Here is a 20,019-nt window from a genome sequence, read left to right on the forward strand (position 1 = left end):
AAGGCTAAAAGTGAGGACAACCAATAAGGACAGAGAAGCAACATAAAATAAAACATTTTATTGTGTTTCACAAATTTTCCACATGACCTTGTGGAGGACTAATCAGGCTGGGATCTCAGCCGAAGAAACGGTGTGACGAATGAAACGAACATTAATGCTCTGGTGCACGGCAAAGTCCTTTTTACTTTTTCCTTGCCTAGCTCCGGGGATTTTCGTGCTACAGGTGCCATTCCAACGCTATTTAGTGTTTTTTCTGTATGGAGATCGCATTCCAATACAAAAAACTTGGTGTTGCCATTTGATATTTTCGAAATTTTCTCACTGTAACCGTAACTGTTAGAGTTCCATATCATTCTTGAGCGCATACCTCAAAATACCTTATGCCAAAATTCCATTCAGTTTCTGTGAATGGTATGATAGTTAGGGGCCCATATGTCGGGATAGTTTTTTTCTAATCACCCCGTATATTTTAATATGAAGGGCAAAAAAGTCATTACATCTATTTCTTTTCCCAGTTCCTTCCGTATTTAGGAAGTGCATCTAGCACTCTTACTACAAAATATTGCTATTTATAAACACAACAGTTTTTTTAAATCTAGAAATAGTTGAATCCACACAAGCGGATGTAATTTTTTTAAGAGTTATTAAAATTTTATGCGTTCAGAGATTTACGAAATAGCGCAAAATCAAGAAGATTGAAAATAAAATCTAAGTTAAAAATTATTCAACTTTTCCAACCAAGATTTTATCTGTTTATAAATAACATTAAATCAAGGAATATTTTAATGTTCATTTAACTATTTCAGTTCATTTAACTAATTAGAAATTTGCTCAGATTAGTTTCTTAATAATTATTAGTAATTTCCCCGCTGGTGTATTTTTTCAGTTAAAAATATGCTAACAGCACTCATTTACATCTGTATTTTTTGAAAAAAAAATTTCAGTGCGTTTTTATTTAGGTGAAGCATAGGTAGGATTAACTAAAAAGTGATTTATTTGTAGAGTTAAGTGAATTCTTTGCATTAATGAAAAGTAAAATCACTAAATTAATGTCTAATTTTTTGGAAATTCTAAAATGTGATATAAAAGTAATCAGTCACCATATATGTGAAAAATTATGCAATTTGATCTTGAATTGGAAGAGCGGTCAAAAATGAGCTAAGCGATTTGATCCATTGAAATAGTATTACGAAATATATTTATGAATACTCATTATGTATTATGTCATTTATTATGTATGTACATAATAACGTAATTTATTATTGTGTCATTTGTTATTATGTGTTATGTCATTTTTCACCTGTAAATCACTATTAATGCAATTCTCTGTAAATATCGCTAAGTTGGCATGTTTGGCAACAACGCTGATAAGTTAGCGATGCCATGACGTTAGGGGAAACACTGGGAGCTCACGAGAATTGTAGAATTTCCTGGAAGCTCCTCCCGTGCCTATAAAGTGGTGCAAGAAAAAGAGAATTAGAAGCAGTTTGTTGAATTTTATTCCTAGATCGCTCTCTTTCTCTCTCTCTATTTGTGGGTCGTGTTTCGAACCACTGCTTGTGAATACGTGTAATAGCTGTTCTGTAAAAATAAATATGTGTCTTTCGTGAATGTTCTGCAAAATTTCAGAATTTTTAAGGCAGTAGTTTTTTGTTAATCATTAATCACACGGATGAACTCAAAAACTGCAATCTGTGAAAATCTTAATAACTGCGTAGAAATTTGAAAAGTGCAACACACACACACAAGAAAGGGGAAAAAAACTGATTTGTTTTCCTCTATTTGCTCTTAGGATTGTACTATTGTAATTTTCAAAAACGCTAAGTTATACGTTTGTCGTACGTTCGATGAATTTGGCTGGAACATGAAGTGACGCACGCAATCAATTAAATAGATCTCAAGGAATCACGTGTGTAATTATTGGACGGGCTATAGCTACCACCCAGTATAATAATAAATTTATACTTAACTATTATAACTAATTTCACAATTTTGTTTCTCTTTCAACAGTTTCTTGTTGAAAAAGGGAAAAATAAGTAATATAGTAATATTTTTTTTGAATCTACGCATCGAAGTGCATACTTCCATTATTTATTTTTATAACAAATTATATGTTCAGAATTCACTATATGCACATTTTCGCCAAAGATATGCATTCTTTAAAAATTTTCATTCAGCTTCTTCTTAGGTATACCATAATTATCAGCATTACATTGCAATAATAGTTACGCAATTTCATATTGCAAACGCAAACCGTACACCACTAACACTCACACGTGCCGGTATTTTGAAAAATACGTTTGATATACTTTTGAATTTTGAAAATCTGGGATTGAGAATTTGAGGAAGTTAATTTTACGGAACATTTATTACCGAAAAAAAAAAAAGTGTTTCACTCTCTAAATATGCAAAACATTTGTTTTATATGCATAGGGGTGTTTTTAAGAACAAAAAGTGCATATATATTGATGTTCTTCGTTAAAATTTTTGTAAGTTTCCCAGATTTTGTATGAACTTTTAACGTGAGACATATTTTACCCCCTACGTTTTGTTCTGCATAACGCGGGAATTTTTATAGACATTTTCTTTGAAAAATGCGAACCAAATTTCCGTTCTTTTCAGGAAATGAAACCGTATATTACGGAGCTGCTCGTTTTCCCCTTCAACGTGCTGGACCATCAAAAAAGGAGCAGAGGCTTCAAGAGTGTAGTTTTGCAAAGCAAATTGCTTGAGCACAAACCACTAGAGCAATTTCGCGATGCATAAAACCTTTTGCATATGCGTTGCACAACGGGGAGAAATTCTAGTAAAATTTCCTTAGTCTTTTACGAAGATAGGATAGGAGAAAAAAAATAGTTACAAAAGCTTTAAATTTTTTCATGCATAAATGCAACTTTTAGACATGGTATAGACTACATTATATAACCGAGCATTTTTCCGGCTGAATGAACGCTTTTTGTGCTTTTCATGGAGACCATATAATGTCTAGTCTGAGCTAGTTGTAGAAAAACAAAACAAAAACTGACTTCATTGTTGTAATGAGTAATTCATCCTTTTTCACCTTTGTATGAATAGATATATTTTTATAATTTGGATGATGCAAAGTGTTAGAAAAGATAAAATTCTTTCTGCTAGGAAAAGGTCAATTTAAGTATTTATTTCTTCGTTACCGAATTCATATCTAATTGCTATTAGAGTTCATTTTTGAATATCAAATTTTAAAACAAGCGTTTTCTCAAACTCACTGCCAAATAATAAAATTTGCAGAATCAGCTTGATGCAGAGATTAACCCTTGATCGGATTACTAGACGTAAAAGATAATTTATGAATAAATGTATGATGATATAGATATCACAAATAATGATATTTTTTATAACGTTATAACTTTCCTTCGAAATCATACGATACTTTGTAAAAGTGTATGTATATATATATCTACTTTTATCTATATGAATGTTTGCTTTTTTTTATAGGACATACATACATGAAAATTTATAATTTGTCCAAATGCTACTACCCCCCCCCCAATTAATAGAAAAACGATTAACCTCTGAGAAAGACATTATATGGACGCGAGCAAGCGTTTTTGCGTTTTTCCAAAGCAATACCATATGCGCTACGGTGAATGTGATAAATCGGTAAACATGCATATAATTGCCGGTTATTATTCATACCAATATGTATGGTTTCGGTAAGTTCGACAGATTTCATTGTATTCATTGTATTTCATTGTATCCGTATTATTCATTATTCATTACCGGGGATTATTCATAATTTCCACCTGGAGTCGGTAAATTTTGATAAATGCATAAGATATAACATGGAAATACAGCTTTAATTAAATCACTCATCCGTTCTCCGTACGTGATGTATGACCTACATTATTTTGCCATGAACGATAAATTAAATTGAAAAATTAAATTGTTATTATTAGTAACTACTGAAAGCCACCTCGTTGGGAATTTTGCCTGTTGTGGCGTTGTATTTGTATAAATAATAAACGCATAAATATCTACTTGTTAATTTCATATTCAAACCTAATCGCCAGGAATTAATTAATTTTCCAAGAGTACTTTGCTTTCATTTTGCTTTTGAAGTTACTGCACCGTAATTTAAGTCCCGCGTCTGTAAAATATATAATTTTTCATAATTATATCAAGACATTTTTCTGGTTCTTTTTGACATTTCCGATGTTGCTTCTTAACACCTGAATGACGGACGGGGTCTGCATGACCCTTCACGCTCTTTGTGGTCCCATATCTCAAATAAGACTAAACAAAAAGAATAAAAATTCCTCGACTTTTCCTGAATTATAATGTTCTTAGCGTACACCAAAACTTTTCTCATTATCTTACTTTTAGCTATGGCGATACGATCAGATATAAGACGGAAGTGGGGTCACACTGAACGTCCCATATATATTTTAGAACACATTCGCCATATAATACTTCCCACATTGTCACAACATGGTCAAAATTCTTTTGATAGTATCTTTGTGCATCTCTAATACGGTATAATCCCCATTAGTTACTTTTTTTACCTTCATTCTTTTCTGCATATGTCGGTCAGCAGGTGTCTCAGATTTTGTTCTTAAGTGTATTTTTTGTCATTTTGTCCAATAAATTGCTTTTTCTGCAAAGTATAAATATTTTCGTGCTTAGGATTTATGTAGATATGGCAAAAAATATAGATTCACCAAAGAGAAAAGTTTTCAAAAGTTAGCAAAGATTGGATGAAAATACCCAGAAGCATTGGTGGTTATGATGAGAATTCAGAGGAGAATGAAAACTATCCCTGGAAAAATCTTTGTGAAATAATTATCAGTATTGATGATGGTTGGTGAATCAAAATGAAATTATACGCCCAACAGTGTCTCAGCTGATGCAAAATGAAATGGTACTACAAATAATAAACACAAACCCTATTGAAGCCACCAACGGGAACCTTGTTCAACACCGTAGGTGTACGCAGCGTTGTATAAGGGGGCACCAAGTCGACCAAAACTTTAATAATATTAAATAATTAACTGAAAAATTAAATTATTTTGTTCTAATACCTCTTTCTTTTAAGAGTCGTTTCTACATACTGTGAATGAACCTATGTTTCCTAGCAAGCTTCCAAAGCAGATGGTGGCATGAAGAGTTATGAAATGTCAAACGAATACAAAAACTGATCTGGCCAGGTAAACGATCGGTCGTAAATAAAACGTAATAATCTCAACTTTGACAAAAGAGGTTATAAATAAATAAGATTTAGTGTTTTGATTGCGGATATATACTGTCCCTGCCAATAGACTTTTTATATTGCCCAATAACACGATGCAAGAAACTGCATTATTTCATTTGCTCTTTCTTATTGGTACGTTACTTCTGAATATATGTTGTGTTGTGTGTGAAATCAGGGAATGATAGGGCATAAACATAAAAGCAAAAGTATACATCAACGCCCACCACAAGCCACAAGGGGAAAACATATTAAATTTATATTCTTGGCCATTCCATGTATAAACGTAGATATCTCCCGAACAACACTTTCAATGTCTTCAAATTTATGTACACAGAGATAAATATGAAAAGTCTTCAAAAATTGAGTGCGTACGATAAATACTGCCAGAATTATACCGTTTCCAAAATCAAAAACAGTCAAAAAAAGGAAATTGCAACAACTGATCTTCTCTTGATAGAAAAAGCGCAAAAATTGAGTATCATATATCTTCCTTGAAACTATGAAAACCATGTAGAAAATTTTAACATCTTTAGTGTGAAACGAGCTTTTTCACCAAAACAAACGCAATCAATCATTCATAGAGCATTCATGAAAAACTAAATAACACAAGTGAAACAATAAAATATTAAAGAAGTACGAATTATATATATATATATATATAAAACTGACACAATTCAAAACTCGTATATTATTTAAAGCGAATTCTCAAATAGTAGGAAACTTCTTAGAAGCATAAAAGGGATCGGAAAGGGAACTATATATTTTTTTTCTGAAATTCCGGATGGAAGTTGTGTGAGTGAAAATTTTATTTTATTTTTTTCTCTCTCTCTCTCTCTCTTTAAATTAAAGAAATAAATTTGATGGGATAGAAAGCGGTAGTTTTTCTTTCCTCTTTTTCTGAATGAATTTAAAATGTGAAGAAGTTATTTATCTTCCTGTGTGGCATACAGGTATTTCAATGTGATGGTACAGACTCAATTAAATCAAGGATTAGAAAAGTGGAAAGTTCAAAGTTTATGGTTGAACTCGAAGTTCAATCAATCAAAATTGCACAATGAATAAAAAAAGAGCCCATCCACTTCAAATTACCTCTTTCGGCGATATTGATGCAGTCCCTGTCGCACTCTGTTTCCGACATCTCCTCTTGATCTAATGAACTCTCCTCGGCGTAAGGGACAGGGCAAAGCTCGGTTGGACACTCGGTCAGCACTTGAGATACTCTGTAAGACCACGAGTATTTTAAATATCATTTAAACTTATCCAAAAAAGCGGACACACACACACACACGCACGCAGCAAAAATACATGATAATATACGAAAAATAAATTATTATATAGGGCGATTCCATAATTTCTCTTGTCACATTTTACTGACGAACCGTTGATCATAAAAGCATACTTCCAACTAGCAAATTAAGAATTTGTATCCAAAAATACCTTTAATCCAATTAACCCTACTTTCTCTATTTTGGTTTTTACATTTTTTTCCTTATTTTTTTCTCTCCAAAATTACTAAACACTGTAATTATATTTTATATTGTAATGGTTTAAATTAACTTCACTGAACAACCAATATGTGACCTTCATGTCTCCGTGTTGGTTTTCATTAATGAAATGTATTATCATTAATCTTATATATAGTAATAAACTGAGATTGCAAAATAAATTGGATTATGTGTAGAACTCAGATGCATCATTCATATAGCGAAGGGTTGTAGAATAGTCATTAAAATACTTTTTTTCCATACGGACACCCTGTACTCAAAAAAGAGCACTGAGAAAATTGTTGACTCGTCTATTTTCAGCCAACAGAAAAAAATTCTATCAGCAATATTCACTGAAATTTTTGAATAGAAAAAATCGGGAAAATTTGGGAAAGAACAGTATAAACGAGGGGGAAGAAGCGTTATATCCGATATCTTATTCTGTTTTTTCCACAATTCACTCTGTTTTTGAATTCAAATATATCTGCGAATATTGCGCATAGAAACGTGGAAGTTTTTTTTTTTCTTTTGGGCAACGGAAGAGACAGGACAATAATTATGTAACAGTTTTTTTGAAAACAGGGTGCCCGTATAAAAAGCTAATTTTTACACAACTCATAGCAACATGAATTTGCTTGTTTTTATCTATTTGCAAGTATACGTCTAGGATCAACGGCTCACCAGTGAAATTTGGTAAAGATAATTATGGTAGCATCCTATACATATAATGAGATGTAAATTAGTATCAAATACTTGTTTGCATGTGTATTTTTAGATTGAATTTGTAACTGATTGGACGTACACATTACATACTGACATAACCAGCTACTGAGATGAAATCTATCTTCCTTTTCTTTCATCCCCGCCTGTATAACTAAATTGAACACTAATACTGTATATTTGCTTAGTTCATCACTAATTGACTTGATCGCTTTGCTTTCAGTGGAGTAGTATTTCTTTGATGTGCTGTGTAATAAGATCCCCTGATTTCCTTCACTTTTATATAAGGCTTTTATCTAAGTAAACATCTTACTTATAGTTTATCAAAGAAATACAAAAGTATTTCATTTATCTCAGTACATTGATCTTTTCATGGGTCGTCAAAGTGCCTATTCGTTGGTATTATAGCACAATGTTATGATTTACTTAGCTGTTATATTTCCCAGCCCGTTCAGCCAATTAGCCAATCTCTTCGTTTATTCACTTCTCGTTAGACAGTTTGAACCTTTACGAAGAACCTTTCTGTTCCGAAAACCTGATGTAGAAATCGATATCAGTGGCATAAGATAGGTAGATAGATAGAACCGCTCACAGCCCCGGACTGATGCAAAGCACCTTACTTCCGTTACCTCAAAAGAGGCAGAGTTGTGTCGGAAAGTTAGCAAAGATTTATAGTGGTGGCTCCCCTTGCCCACCTTCGTTAGATATATGTTCTACCAGAAAACAACCAGGCACTACTTGCAGCAATAGAAATGAAAAATCCCGTTTTTCCCCCTTCAACTATAAAAATTAAAAGAAAAAAAGGAAATGATTATGATTTTTTCTCTTTTTTCGCGCTGTGAGCCAGTGCTTGACAAATCTATTGACTGACATGCCAGGGGCATGTAAAATTTTTGATCAAGAAGCCATTATTTTATTTTCAAATAATTGCCCGACGCGCAAGCATACATACAATTTTAATCAATGATGATGCAAGTGTTCCACACACGTGCGTAAAATTTCACAGAAATACTTCCTCTCGCAGCCATGATGCAATTGTATAGCCAACGTATTTTTATGTATTTCCACGGTGTTAATATTTGGCAGGCCGGTGCAGTCTGCCCTTCATATACTGCAAGTGTAGAGCCACACATGGCCCAGGTTCTATCCTGTGGGGGATATAAGCACCATATACTTCAACTGGACTGTGCTGGAAAACGGAAAACCTAACTTTCAGCGAAATAGTATATCCTTGTGGTGTTCACGGAAGAAGGAGAAACACATCTCAGTTTGCATAAAAACGCGTAAAACTATATTTTTTTCAAAAACATTAGACCCTATCATACAGCGTAAAAAGGGTACGAAAGCGATAAAAAAAAATCTGCGGTGCATTCTAAAATTGTAGAGAATATTTATGTGTCGTTTCTTTCCTACACAAAAATATCGGAAAAAGTTTCTATATGCCAAAAGCCCTGTATAATTATTAAACAGTATCTATATATATATCACAAAAACATGGGCTCTTGGTGCCACCTATGCAATAAAAACTGAACAACTATCTGACCAAATTACTTGAAAAATTATGAGTAATTTGGTGTTAGAGTTGTTGGTTTCAAACGAGTATGCAGCATGAAAACGAACAAAAAATGTGGTATAATCATTAGTTTTTTATTTCATTTTATGCTGCATAACAGTACAAATTCAATGCGCAAAACACCATGTATTATGTTTTTCTTTTCAAAATAATGAAAATAAATCACTAAACATCCAAAAACATAGTGGCAGTTACTTTGGCGCATAATATTTACATCTGTATACAGAATAAAAATTAAAAAGTATAGTTTTTTTCATATTGTTTTTTTTTCCATTTTACACATCAGTTTCAAACATACAACTATTTTATTTCAAAATTATAACTGATAGTTTAGGTTTTATTCAATAGGGACAGCAGGAGTCCTTACTTGGAGTGGCTTCTCGCATTTAAAATAGCAGAATACTGTTCATAAATATGAAATACTGTATAATAATTCAAAAGGTTCGGAAATTTTAGAGATTTTTTTTTCACCGGTTAGCAAATTATTTCTCCCATTTGTGTCGTATTCTGCGGAAATTTCCATTTAATTCCATCGGTCTACAATGAGATAAAGGTTGAAGAACATTGTAATAAATCGTACAAGGCCAAGACATTTACTGCCAATAGGTAATTTTATCAATTTTCTTACACAATTTGGCACTATAATGGCTTCAGAATTTTAACTAATAATAGCTTCAGAAAATAACAACTTGTCTTATAAAGGGATTGAAGAGATATTTTTCAATTAGCTGTAACCCGATGAATGGGGAATTTGTTTTTTTCGTTTACTGTTTGGCGCGCAACTGACCATTAAAAAACTTAAACAAGTCACAAAATTGCAAAACTTTATAACTTCTTTAACATTTGCCCGATCTTAAAAATGAATACGCTTTTCTATATTAATCTTCTGCAGCGGTCGATAGAATCCACTCTGTATACTAGTGTCTCAATTTACAAGTAGTCCAAGTAATACAAAAATTTTATAAAAGAGTATATATATTAAACTTACGAGAGCTTGAAACATGCGAGAAAAATTAGAAAAATCTCATTTATATATATTTTTTTTTACTTTGCCTTTTTTACATTTACTTTACCTGCTTATATACGTAAGCTCGGGTACTTTGAAAACTTTGGAACCGATGGCTTGGAAGGTGGATAAGTGAGCTTCAATGAATTAGTTGTCACGATATGAGAAATAATTTGCCTGGTTACGAAAGGTAACCTTGTAGTTGTAAAGATACAAACGCTGACAAGCACATCAGATCTTTTCCCATACAGGAAGATTATAATTAAGGTTCTCGTACTCTAAGTAGTTTTCTTCAAAAATTGCTTATCCGAATACACCCAATTTTTTATTATATCTTGGGAGACCATAGAAGAGAGATTTATGGAAATAAAAAATAGTTAAATTTTTGACCACCAGGTGAAAAAGTGGTTTTTTTTAATACAATTTATATTTTCCCAGGGTCCATATAGCCTATATAGCAAGTTTCAAAGGAATACGTCTACCAGAACGGGCGCTTCATCGGTCTGAGTAGTTTCACTATACTAAATGTATAACTATGATATTTAAAAAAGTACATTATGGGCAAAACGTCCGCGCGCGTATAAACTTTTAAAATTCATAAAAAACCAGAAAAATAACCGAAATAAAAAGCGGTTTGCAGGGTTAGCATCGCTAGGTGACTGAAATTTTTTAAGACAGGAAAAAACCTCAAAAAACAGCTGATAGTTGGCACTGACGTACACAAGTCAAAGAAAAGAAACGCAATTGAACAGAATGCCTCCAAATCGTCTATTAAACAGTATGTGTTCCACATGACCACCACCACAGGGGCAAATCGAGAAGCTATCCATTCTTAGAATAAGACAACTTAAATTATCCTTTATGGGCATTGTATAATATTTTATCATGTGTATATAGTGGTATCATGTGTATATATGGTTTATAATTTGTGTTAATTGCATTTTTAATTGGGTTGCTGTATTTTTGAAATATATGACATCCATATTTTTATGGGCATCTTTTTATCAGCCACCTCGTTGGGCATTTTGCCTGTTGTAGCGTTGTATTTGTATATTTGTATTCGTGTTTGTATTGCAGGCGAGTCACAAATCCAGCAACGGCAGAGTGCAGCAGGTCCGGATGCATAGGTACATGTTACCTCTCGGCGGATCGCATCTTTCAGTTCCGACAGAGTGGATGGACAGGATCGATTCACTTTTCTTTGACTTGTGTACGTCAGCGCCACCTATCGGCTTTTTTGAGTTATTTGTCTTCCTGTCAAAAAACTTCCCGTGCCCTAGCGATGCTAACCCAGCAAACCGTTTTTTATTTCATTTATTTTTCCGGTTTTTATGCATTTTTAAAGTTTCTACGGATTTTTTGCCCACCCTGTATAACATCATATAACGACTGGATAAAAGCACAACATACAGAATGTATTTCCAATCGGTCGATTCATCTCGATCGTATCCATATGTGCATTTACGTACGCTGTATCTGTATTTTTCCGTGTCATAAAACCAATAAACAGTGCAATAAATCAGATACTTCACATGACATTACAAAGTTATGATGCTTAGTGCATTAAACATTAGGGGGGAAAAAAATCGTCCAGTGTTTATTCGAAACATAAGTTCCTATTATTTCTCGTTCTAGGTATACCTCAAGAAATAAAAAACTAATCAATAATATTGCCGTTACAACTCATGGAGAAACGAATTTATACGTATCCAATGAAAAGCAACAGACTGCAAACTCTTTATCGATTTCTATTCTTATTTTTTTTGGGGGGGGGGGGGTTTATGCTTTTTTATTATTTTTAACTTTGATCCTTTAGCCAAGAGGGATAAAAAATGAAATAGCCTCCCAATTTTTTCGCGATGGAAGCAATATATTACTCTGCCATAGACGGCTTACGGATTTCGCGGGGAATTCCCATCCGGATTTCATTTCTAGCTGGCGAATATTCGAGAACGAACAAAAAAAAAAAAAAATATATATATATATATATATATATATATATATAAATATATATATATATATATATATATTATAAAAGAAATACTACTTCGAACAATTCTAAGAGAACGTGGTTTATTTATTTATAGTGATATATATTTCTTGTCTTGGTCTTTCCCTTGTTATTTGTCTTTTATTTGTTTAACTTACGTATTTGTTCCTTGTTGGATGGCGTAGCGGAAATCTTTGAGCACACGTGCTTATACCATTGTCTGTTTCTATGCGTAAGCTTACTTGACTTATGAGTATTCATGTGTAAATCATCAATACCACTCTGGTAAGGATATAAATAACGTTATTCTATTGTAATTTCTATTGGGAATCGATAAAAAAATAAAGCCCACTCAAATTAAAATTGAAAATCAGGAAGGCTTTTATAAATTATAATACGGTTTCGGTCTCATTTGAGATGAAAACGAATTGCAGAAAAAGAAGATTCAGTTAATAAGATGAGTAAATAAATAGATTAATGTGTGTTTAGGGAGATAAAAAACACGAAATTATTTACAGTCATTCTTTTCTAATGAAAGCATTAGTGTATTATATTATCTCTACATACTCCCGTATTTTTTTAGGAACTGTAACGAATATTTAAATGCTTGGAAGACTAATTGAATCACATATTGACTTTTATCACGGCTGTCCTTAAAATTGACTTGTTAATTATACAGGATGGCGGGTTCCTTCACCAATCGGGGTTTGCTTTTACCCTGCGAGAATGTGTGTGTTTTCTGTGTGGTATAGCCTACTTATATCTGTTGAGAAATGGGAAATGAGAAGAAACTAGTGTACTGTGAATCACACATTCGCTGGTGCGTATGTGGGTTTTTCGAGAATATCTTCCCTAATATGACATATTTTTCCGGATAGTCTATATCGTCTTTCGCGGTTTGACTTTGTCAGTTTCTTAGAACTAACAGCTCCAGATTACTTTGTCTGGATCGAGAGGTTGACTGATGTTTGTATTAATTAGACTGCCGGATATAGTATATATGTGTATGTGTGTGTGTATATACATATATATATATATATATATATATATATATATATATATATGTAATGTAATATGAAATGTAATTATTTGAAGAAAAATGAATACAAGATGGAATTTTATGAGAGTGAAATAGAAGTAATGCAGTGGGTCGTCATCAGGGATAAAACCCCATGCATGGTTCGAAAAGAGTAGGCGTTTCTGTAGGGTGGCTATGCTTGATTGCACTAAAAATGTCAAGCCTTGTTTCTCCGACGTCTTCCTTCTGAAGAAAACATGTTGGACGAAAAATTACAATGAAAAAACTATTTTGTCGAAATACAATACTGGAAAATATATATACAGAACTTCAGATTATAAGCAAAATGAAGTATGATTAAAATATGTACAATGTTACAAGATTACAGGAATTACAGGGAGTATTTTACAGATTACATTTTTTTTTGTAATCTCTGTTCGTCTATCATCCTTTATTGGTCTGACCAGTTGGAACCACAGAAAACCAACTTCGGCCAGTGGTGGACTGAAGTTGATTTTCTGTGGTTCCCGATTGGCTCAAATGCGAGCCGATTTCCCCGTAAAATAGTCTCGCCACAGACAGCAACATACCTACAACGATATAATTATTCAATCATTACACACTTCACTCGAATTGATACAATATGTTGGAATGTGCGTGTACGTTTAGTGAACGTGACGTGAAGTTTGTTTATGTGTAATGTTTGTTACGTGTAGTGCTGCCATCTGGTAGAAAAATTATGGCAGATGGCAGCACTACACATAACAAACATTACACAAACATAACAAACTTCACGTCACGTTCACTAAACGTACACGCACATTCCAACATATTGTATCAATTCGTTACAAGTTCTGCAGAGAAATATGAACGAGGTGCATATGTGGTTTAGTAGTAGTAGTAATAGTTCTGACCATCAATTTAGTTACACCCTGTAGTTAGAACTTATAAGAATATTCTGTCTAAAAATATTACATCATGCTTTGAAATATTAAAATTCAAAATTTCCCGAAAAAAAAAGCTATGGGGTCACACAGACCGCCCCCTATTTTCCAGGTATAGTCCATGGAGATCCGCATTTCTATTGTTAACAAATTACCATAGAGACTATCGGAGTATGAAGGGAATTAAATTAAATCTCGTAGTGGAAATGTTTGAAAATTTTCTGATTATATGAATATGCATATGGTTGCCGACATGCAACTAACTCTCTTGAATGCAATGCGTTCGTTCTCACGTGAGCTCTGGTGATAAATTAATTGATAAAACGGAAGAGCACGTCTCCTTTCCTGGTTACGGACTGAGGGAAGGAGATAGTTATACGTATATAAATCTTCTCACCTGGGGAACATCAACCGGAATCGGAACGAAATTAAAGCTTTCGTTGTCGAATGAAACCCAATAAGGCGGATGAGAATTTCAACTGATTGTTTCAATTATTCGGCCATCTCGCGTTCCCAGATGTCCCATAGTAATTAAGTCTTTCTCTTCTAATCTCGTGAGTGAAGTTGTCATTTCGGGGTTCTGATAATTAAAACTCATGACTTCTCTCAAGAAACTGGATATGTTGCGAAAAATCGATGTTGACTTCGAAATTCAGGGCAATGTCACGCACGCCCTGGAAACCATTTTTTTTTATCAAGCGGTTCAATCGTGCTTTTCAGTTGTGAAACTAATGCGATGGGAATATACTTTTTCTTCATATTCTTCCTTAATCGTTCTAGTGAATTTTCTGACGTTTTACACAAACTTTATTTCATCAATTCGAGGATTTGATCTTTGCTATATCGAATGAGACATACGGAATACTTCTGTATCTACAATGACGACAAAAAAAGTTGAAATTTATAAAAGCAGCACATCATCGATGCCATAGTACTATCGGCTCCGTTTGAACGGATATCAACGGTTCCATCACACAATATCCGATTAAGCGGAGGTAATTGATTATGCAGTCAGCAATTTAATTGTGTTTAACACCGTTTGTATATTGAAGACTGATGGGATGGTAACACCAGAGTCGCACCGAATGTTTGAATTTTTATATTGATTTTTTTTGAATCTTTGTATTGGTTCATATTGGATTGAAACCATGCAAATGGCCGAACGGCAAATGCAATAAATAAGTTTGAGTTTTTTTAATGATGAATAATCAATAAAGCTTCTGGAATAAATCAGACATCAAAATAAAAGCAAATTATATTCAATAACAACGATCACGGTACTTACGATATTTACTTACTATCAAAGTTAGCGCTCGCTATGGGCTTAACAGAGAACAAAAATAGCATAATTAATTAAGACAACTTATGTAATTCGAGCTTAGTACCCACTTTGAAGGGAATTAGATTTTTGCTATGTCTCAACTTGACATTATATTTATATTCAATTCAAAATAATTTATGAAAAAAAACATTATATGCATAGTTGTTTAAATGTATTAACAGATTCCGAATGAATCGTAATATTCGACTCAAGCAGGGAAAAGTTGCTGAAATTATTCGATCAAGCGGGAAAGGTTAACATTGTCTTTGTGGGAGAAATAAACCCTCAGCATTGTTCAAAATGACTATTTTACCATCTTCTTGATGAAAATCCCTTGGAATGAACAGTGCACGCTCGTCTATACAAATACGTACAAAAGCACTTGCTGAACCTTGCTGTTATCACTGATAAGAGAGGTTTTTCTTTTCCTCTCGCCACAAATAACAATTTTCTGGAAATCCTATCTTTGCCTTAGCTATTTCTTTACCTTCTATTCTTTTTTTTTTTACACCTGTTCCCCATGTCCAAACTGTTGAAGTGACAACATCGGTTTGTGTTGTTATCTCTTCCGCTACTTATAATCCATATGGTTTTATTTTTCTCCCACATCAACACGCCTTCTGAATTTGCCTTGGTCATTCTTAGAAAAAAATTCCTTTCGCTGATTCGTTCTTCAGAACTTATTATACAATCAAATTATGCACTTTTTACTAAAACTAAAATTTTTATCTGTTTTTTTTCTGTTTTTGTTTTTTTAATATTCTTCAAATTTATTAATTGCGAAAGCAACTTTTTTTTTTCCCCATTAACTGCAGTTATTAATTAATGGGACTGCAATAGCAATGTCGCAGTACAAAACTAATGAATAAATAGACTAAAAAATTCTAGCATTTTTGTTTAAAAAAATCAAATTTAAACAATTATAAAATGAAAAATTAATTTAACCTGATAAAATATACCTGATTGTTATTAATAAATAAAACATTACGTAATTTAAATGGGAACTAGATTTGGTTATGCAGACAGTTAATATCAAGTTCCATTCAAATATATTTTTTTCTTTCTCTATTTTTGCATTTTCTTTCAAATGTTGTAAAATATGTAATTTAATTGTAAACTCAAATTTCTATAGTTTTATCGTAATTGACTGGGGACAAATATAAATTGTGTTATGTTATTATATAAGGCCGGTATTACACTATAAAAGTTTGATAAAATCAATTTTATAAAACTTGAAAAATCTAACCGATAAGTTTATTGGTTACATTCTAGAAAATGCAACCGTTGGGTAAGGTATTGGCTGCATTTTTCAAGTTTTATAATAGGACTTTTATCAAACTTTTATAGTGTAATACCGGCCTTATATACACACAATATAATACACAACATATTTCTGTTAACGATTTAATTTATAAAAGGGGGGAAGGGGGAACGACTTCAACAAAATCCATGATATGAGTGACTTTGATGACGATAATGAACTTAATGTAGCTGATTGTGATGAGAAATTTATTGGTTATTGGTTTTCTATGATAAATGAAAAAGAAATAAGTATACTGTATATATAAATATAACTACCAGAGGATTATTACTGGAGAGTTTTTATGACCAGTGGCGTGTGTTTTGCGTCGTCAACGGTTATAATGGAAAACCATGGAAATTCAAAACTTTCGATGTTTTGTAAATTTGTATGCGACTATTTTTTTTATTTTTTTTTATTTGGGTCCTTCAGAAACAACTCCCCGTGTTCCACAGAGTATACCACGAGGCTTACAAACGTAAGTAACAACAACAAACATATACGGTTCAAGAAACTCAAAATTTGCAATACAGCGTAATACAAAAGAAAGGAAAAATCAGATCAGTATGTACAATAACAATATACGAATGCACTTCAAAGCGCAATATTGCACCAGTGAATGCCATATGGTATCAATGCAATGAAAAAAAAAAAAAAAAAAAAAAAAAAAAAAAATTCAATACACACACATGAATAGAAAAATATACGACCACACATAAGTATATATATATATCCACACATACACATATATATACACACACCAATACATACATACAAAGATAGTGAGAAAAAAAAAAAAAAAATAATAATAATAACAATAACAATAATAATAATTAGTACTTAAATGGAAATTTTGATTAATTATTCAAGAATCGAAAACAGCACTTGCAAGGAAAATGAGAATGTACACATTGTATATACAAAAAATAAAATAGAAACCAATTATTTTTTCGCAAAGATATTTTGTACATATATTTTTAGAATGCGAAGGACTTCCTTTGATTTGACCAAATCGGACAATGCAGGCGGCCAAGAAATAGACAGTTTCTTAAGTTCTTTTCTGAAATGAACCCTCTCCTTCGTTAGATTTTTGCACGACAGAAGAAGATGCATAGGATCTTCTTCATTGGTTCCACATATACACAGCGAACTACTGGCAAGTTTCATTCTCGCGAGATAACTTTGAAAATTCCCATGCCCAGTAATAAATTGGGTCAGATGGAAATTTGTGGAGAAATGGTAACACTTCCTTCTCGCCGGAATCGAAGGGAAGAATTTCTTTACCGGCCTGGCATTTTTGGAACTGACATACTCTGTGTTCCACTGATGGATTGATTTGTGTCGATACACATATTTATAGTGAGATTTTGGGACTTTCACATTTTCTATGACATTAAGAAGTGTAGCAGACCGTGCGAGATCATCTGCCCTCTCATTCCCAGTGATGCCACAGTGACTTCGAACATGTGTGAAATCGATTATATATTTTTTCTTTTTAAGATCATTTATAAGACATTGTGTCTCCACCACAAGTTTTTCTGTAGAATTTATATCTTGTAGACTTTGCAAAGAAGAGAGAGAATCTGAACATATCAGCGCGCTATTATTATCGTTTCCAACACAAAATGAAATCCACTTGGTGGCAAGATTCAAGCAGAGGAGCTCGGCTTGAAAAACAGAACAGTTATTTTCTAATCTGAATTGGCGAAACAGGAGCTCATTCTCTTGCTTATAAGCAACGTAAGCGAGACCCACTTTGCCATCAATTTTACTGCCATCAGTGTAACAGATGAGATCGTACTTAGGAAAAGACTCTTCATTGTAATTTACAAGTGCGATAGCAGCTCGTGTCGCTGGGTGCGGAAGAGATGAAAAAGGTACTATACCCGAAAGGGAATTGTCATCACAATTTCTTGAAAATATGTTCTTGGCCTCGTTATTGTAGAGGATAAGGATGTCAATAGGTGTTTGCCCAGAAATAGCAAATAGTGCCTCGTAGCTAACTGAACGATATCCTCTAACAATTCTCAAAAGAAATCTCCGCTGAACTTTCAGAATATTCTTATGATTTATTTTCTTTTTCAGGGAATCACCCCAAACTCTGGAAGCATATGTAAAAATAGGAACGATGGCCTGATTGTATATTAAACACAAGACATCAGATTTCAATCCAAATGTATTCTGAGATACTCTCAAAAGGCCATTCAAAACACTTTCACATTTCCTAGAGAGGTATGTGATGTGTTTTTTCCACTGGAATTTTTTGTCGACAATGATTCCTAGATATTTCATTTCTTCAACTTCTTCAACTGCCACGCCATCCAGAGTTACATTGACTCCACCTCCATCCGGACATTTTTTATGCACCATCATAACTTTACTTTTTTCAGGATTGAATTCCATCTTGTAAGATTTGGCCCAAGAAGTAACCAGATCGAGAATTACCTGAGACGTTCCGCAAGCATCAGTAAACTTCTTCCGTTGAACAATCAAAAGCAGATCATCAGCAAAAGCAATCTTTGAGCAGTATTCGTGACTTGAAAGAACACGCAGGAGGTCATTTATTATTAGGTTCCACAGAAGGGGTCCAGATACCGATCCCTGCGGACATCCTTTTTCCGGGTAAAAGACTCGAGAAGCATTGCCTAGAGAAATTTCTGCTGAACGATTTTTCAAGAAACTTTTGACCAGCAAGTAAATGTTCTTTGGAGTTCCACCTTTCCTAAGCAGGTGCAAGATCCCAGGCCACCAAGCGTTATCAAAAGCTCCCTTGAAGTCTAAGAAACATAAAATTGTATACATCTTTTTCATCTCTCCCTTCTTTACGACATCACACAAACGCGCAGCGGCGTCCTCCGTTGAGCGCTGAGGAGTGAATCCAAACTGGTCATCACTCAGTTGACCCGTCTTCGAGAAATGCCATCTCAGACGCACAGTGAATAATTTCTCCAGGCATTTGCCCAGGCAAGACAAAAGACTGATGCATCTGATATTATTGATTTCAGTTTTAGATGTTCTGTTTTTCGGTATAGGTACTACCCTTGCTCTTTTCCACGACAGAGGAAATACGCCGAGTTGTAAGCATTTGTTGAATAAGAGATGCAATAGCGTCGGGAAAGATTGGTGGAAATGCTTAATAATGTCATTGTCAATTCCATCAGGACCCGGAGACTTCCCCAGTTTCAGTTTCTTAACAACACCGTTCACCTCATCAAGCGTAAAAGGCACATCATCAGCTGTTTCGAATGGAAGTGCAGCATCGGACCGGATGGCTCTGTGAGTATCATCATCGTCATTTCTCTCGTCTGGAGGAAAAGACTTATCAATGATTGCGCTGATGGACTGTCCATACGTTGCCGTGAAGACTCCCGGAGAAATTTCAATACCAGATATTTCAACGGTCCTCGAAAAGTTGTTTTTGACTGATTTGTAAATT

At 33.6% G+C, this 20,019-nt stretch overlaps 1 protein-coding gene across 3 annotated transcripts in view; it reads right to left on the reverse strand.

Annotated features, from left to right (window-relative positions):
- LOC149078975 (cell adhesion molecule Dscam1-like) overlaps positions 1 to 20,019 on the reverse strand; it is a 348,553-nt gene that overhangs the window by 12,329 nt on the left and 316,205 nt on the right. For all 3 annotated transcript variants that reach the window (XM_089241217.1, XM_089241216.1, XM_089241215.1), the window contains exon 25: positions 6,317 to 6,447. In XM_089241217.1, coding sequence (XP_089097343.1) covers positions 6,317 to 6,447 — 131 coding nt within the window. The remainder of the gene's footprint in view (positions 1 to 6,316; positions 6,448 to 20,019) is intronic.

This window comes from Pholcus phalangioides, unplaced genomic scaffold, assembly GCF_987345545.1.
Source record: "Pholcus phalangioides strain wild (caught in Gottingen) unplaced genomic scaffold, Ppha-v1.0 ptg000013l_1, whole genome shotgun sequence".
In the NCBI taxonomy this organism is placed as follows: domain Eukaryota; kingdom Metazoa; phylum Arthropoda; class Arachnida; order Araneae; family Pholcidae; genus Pholcus; species Pholcus phalangioides.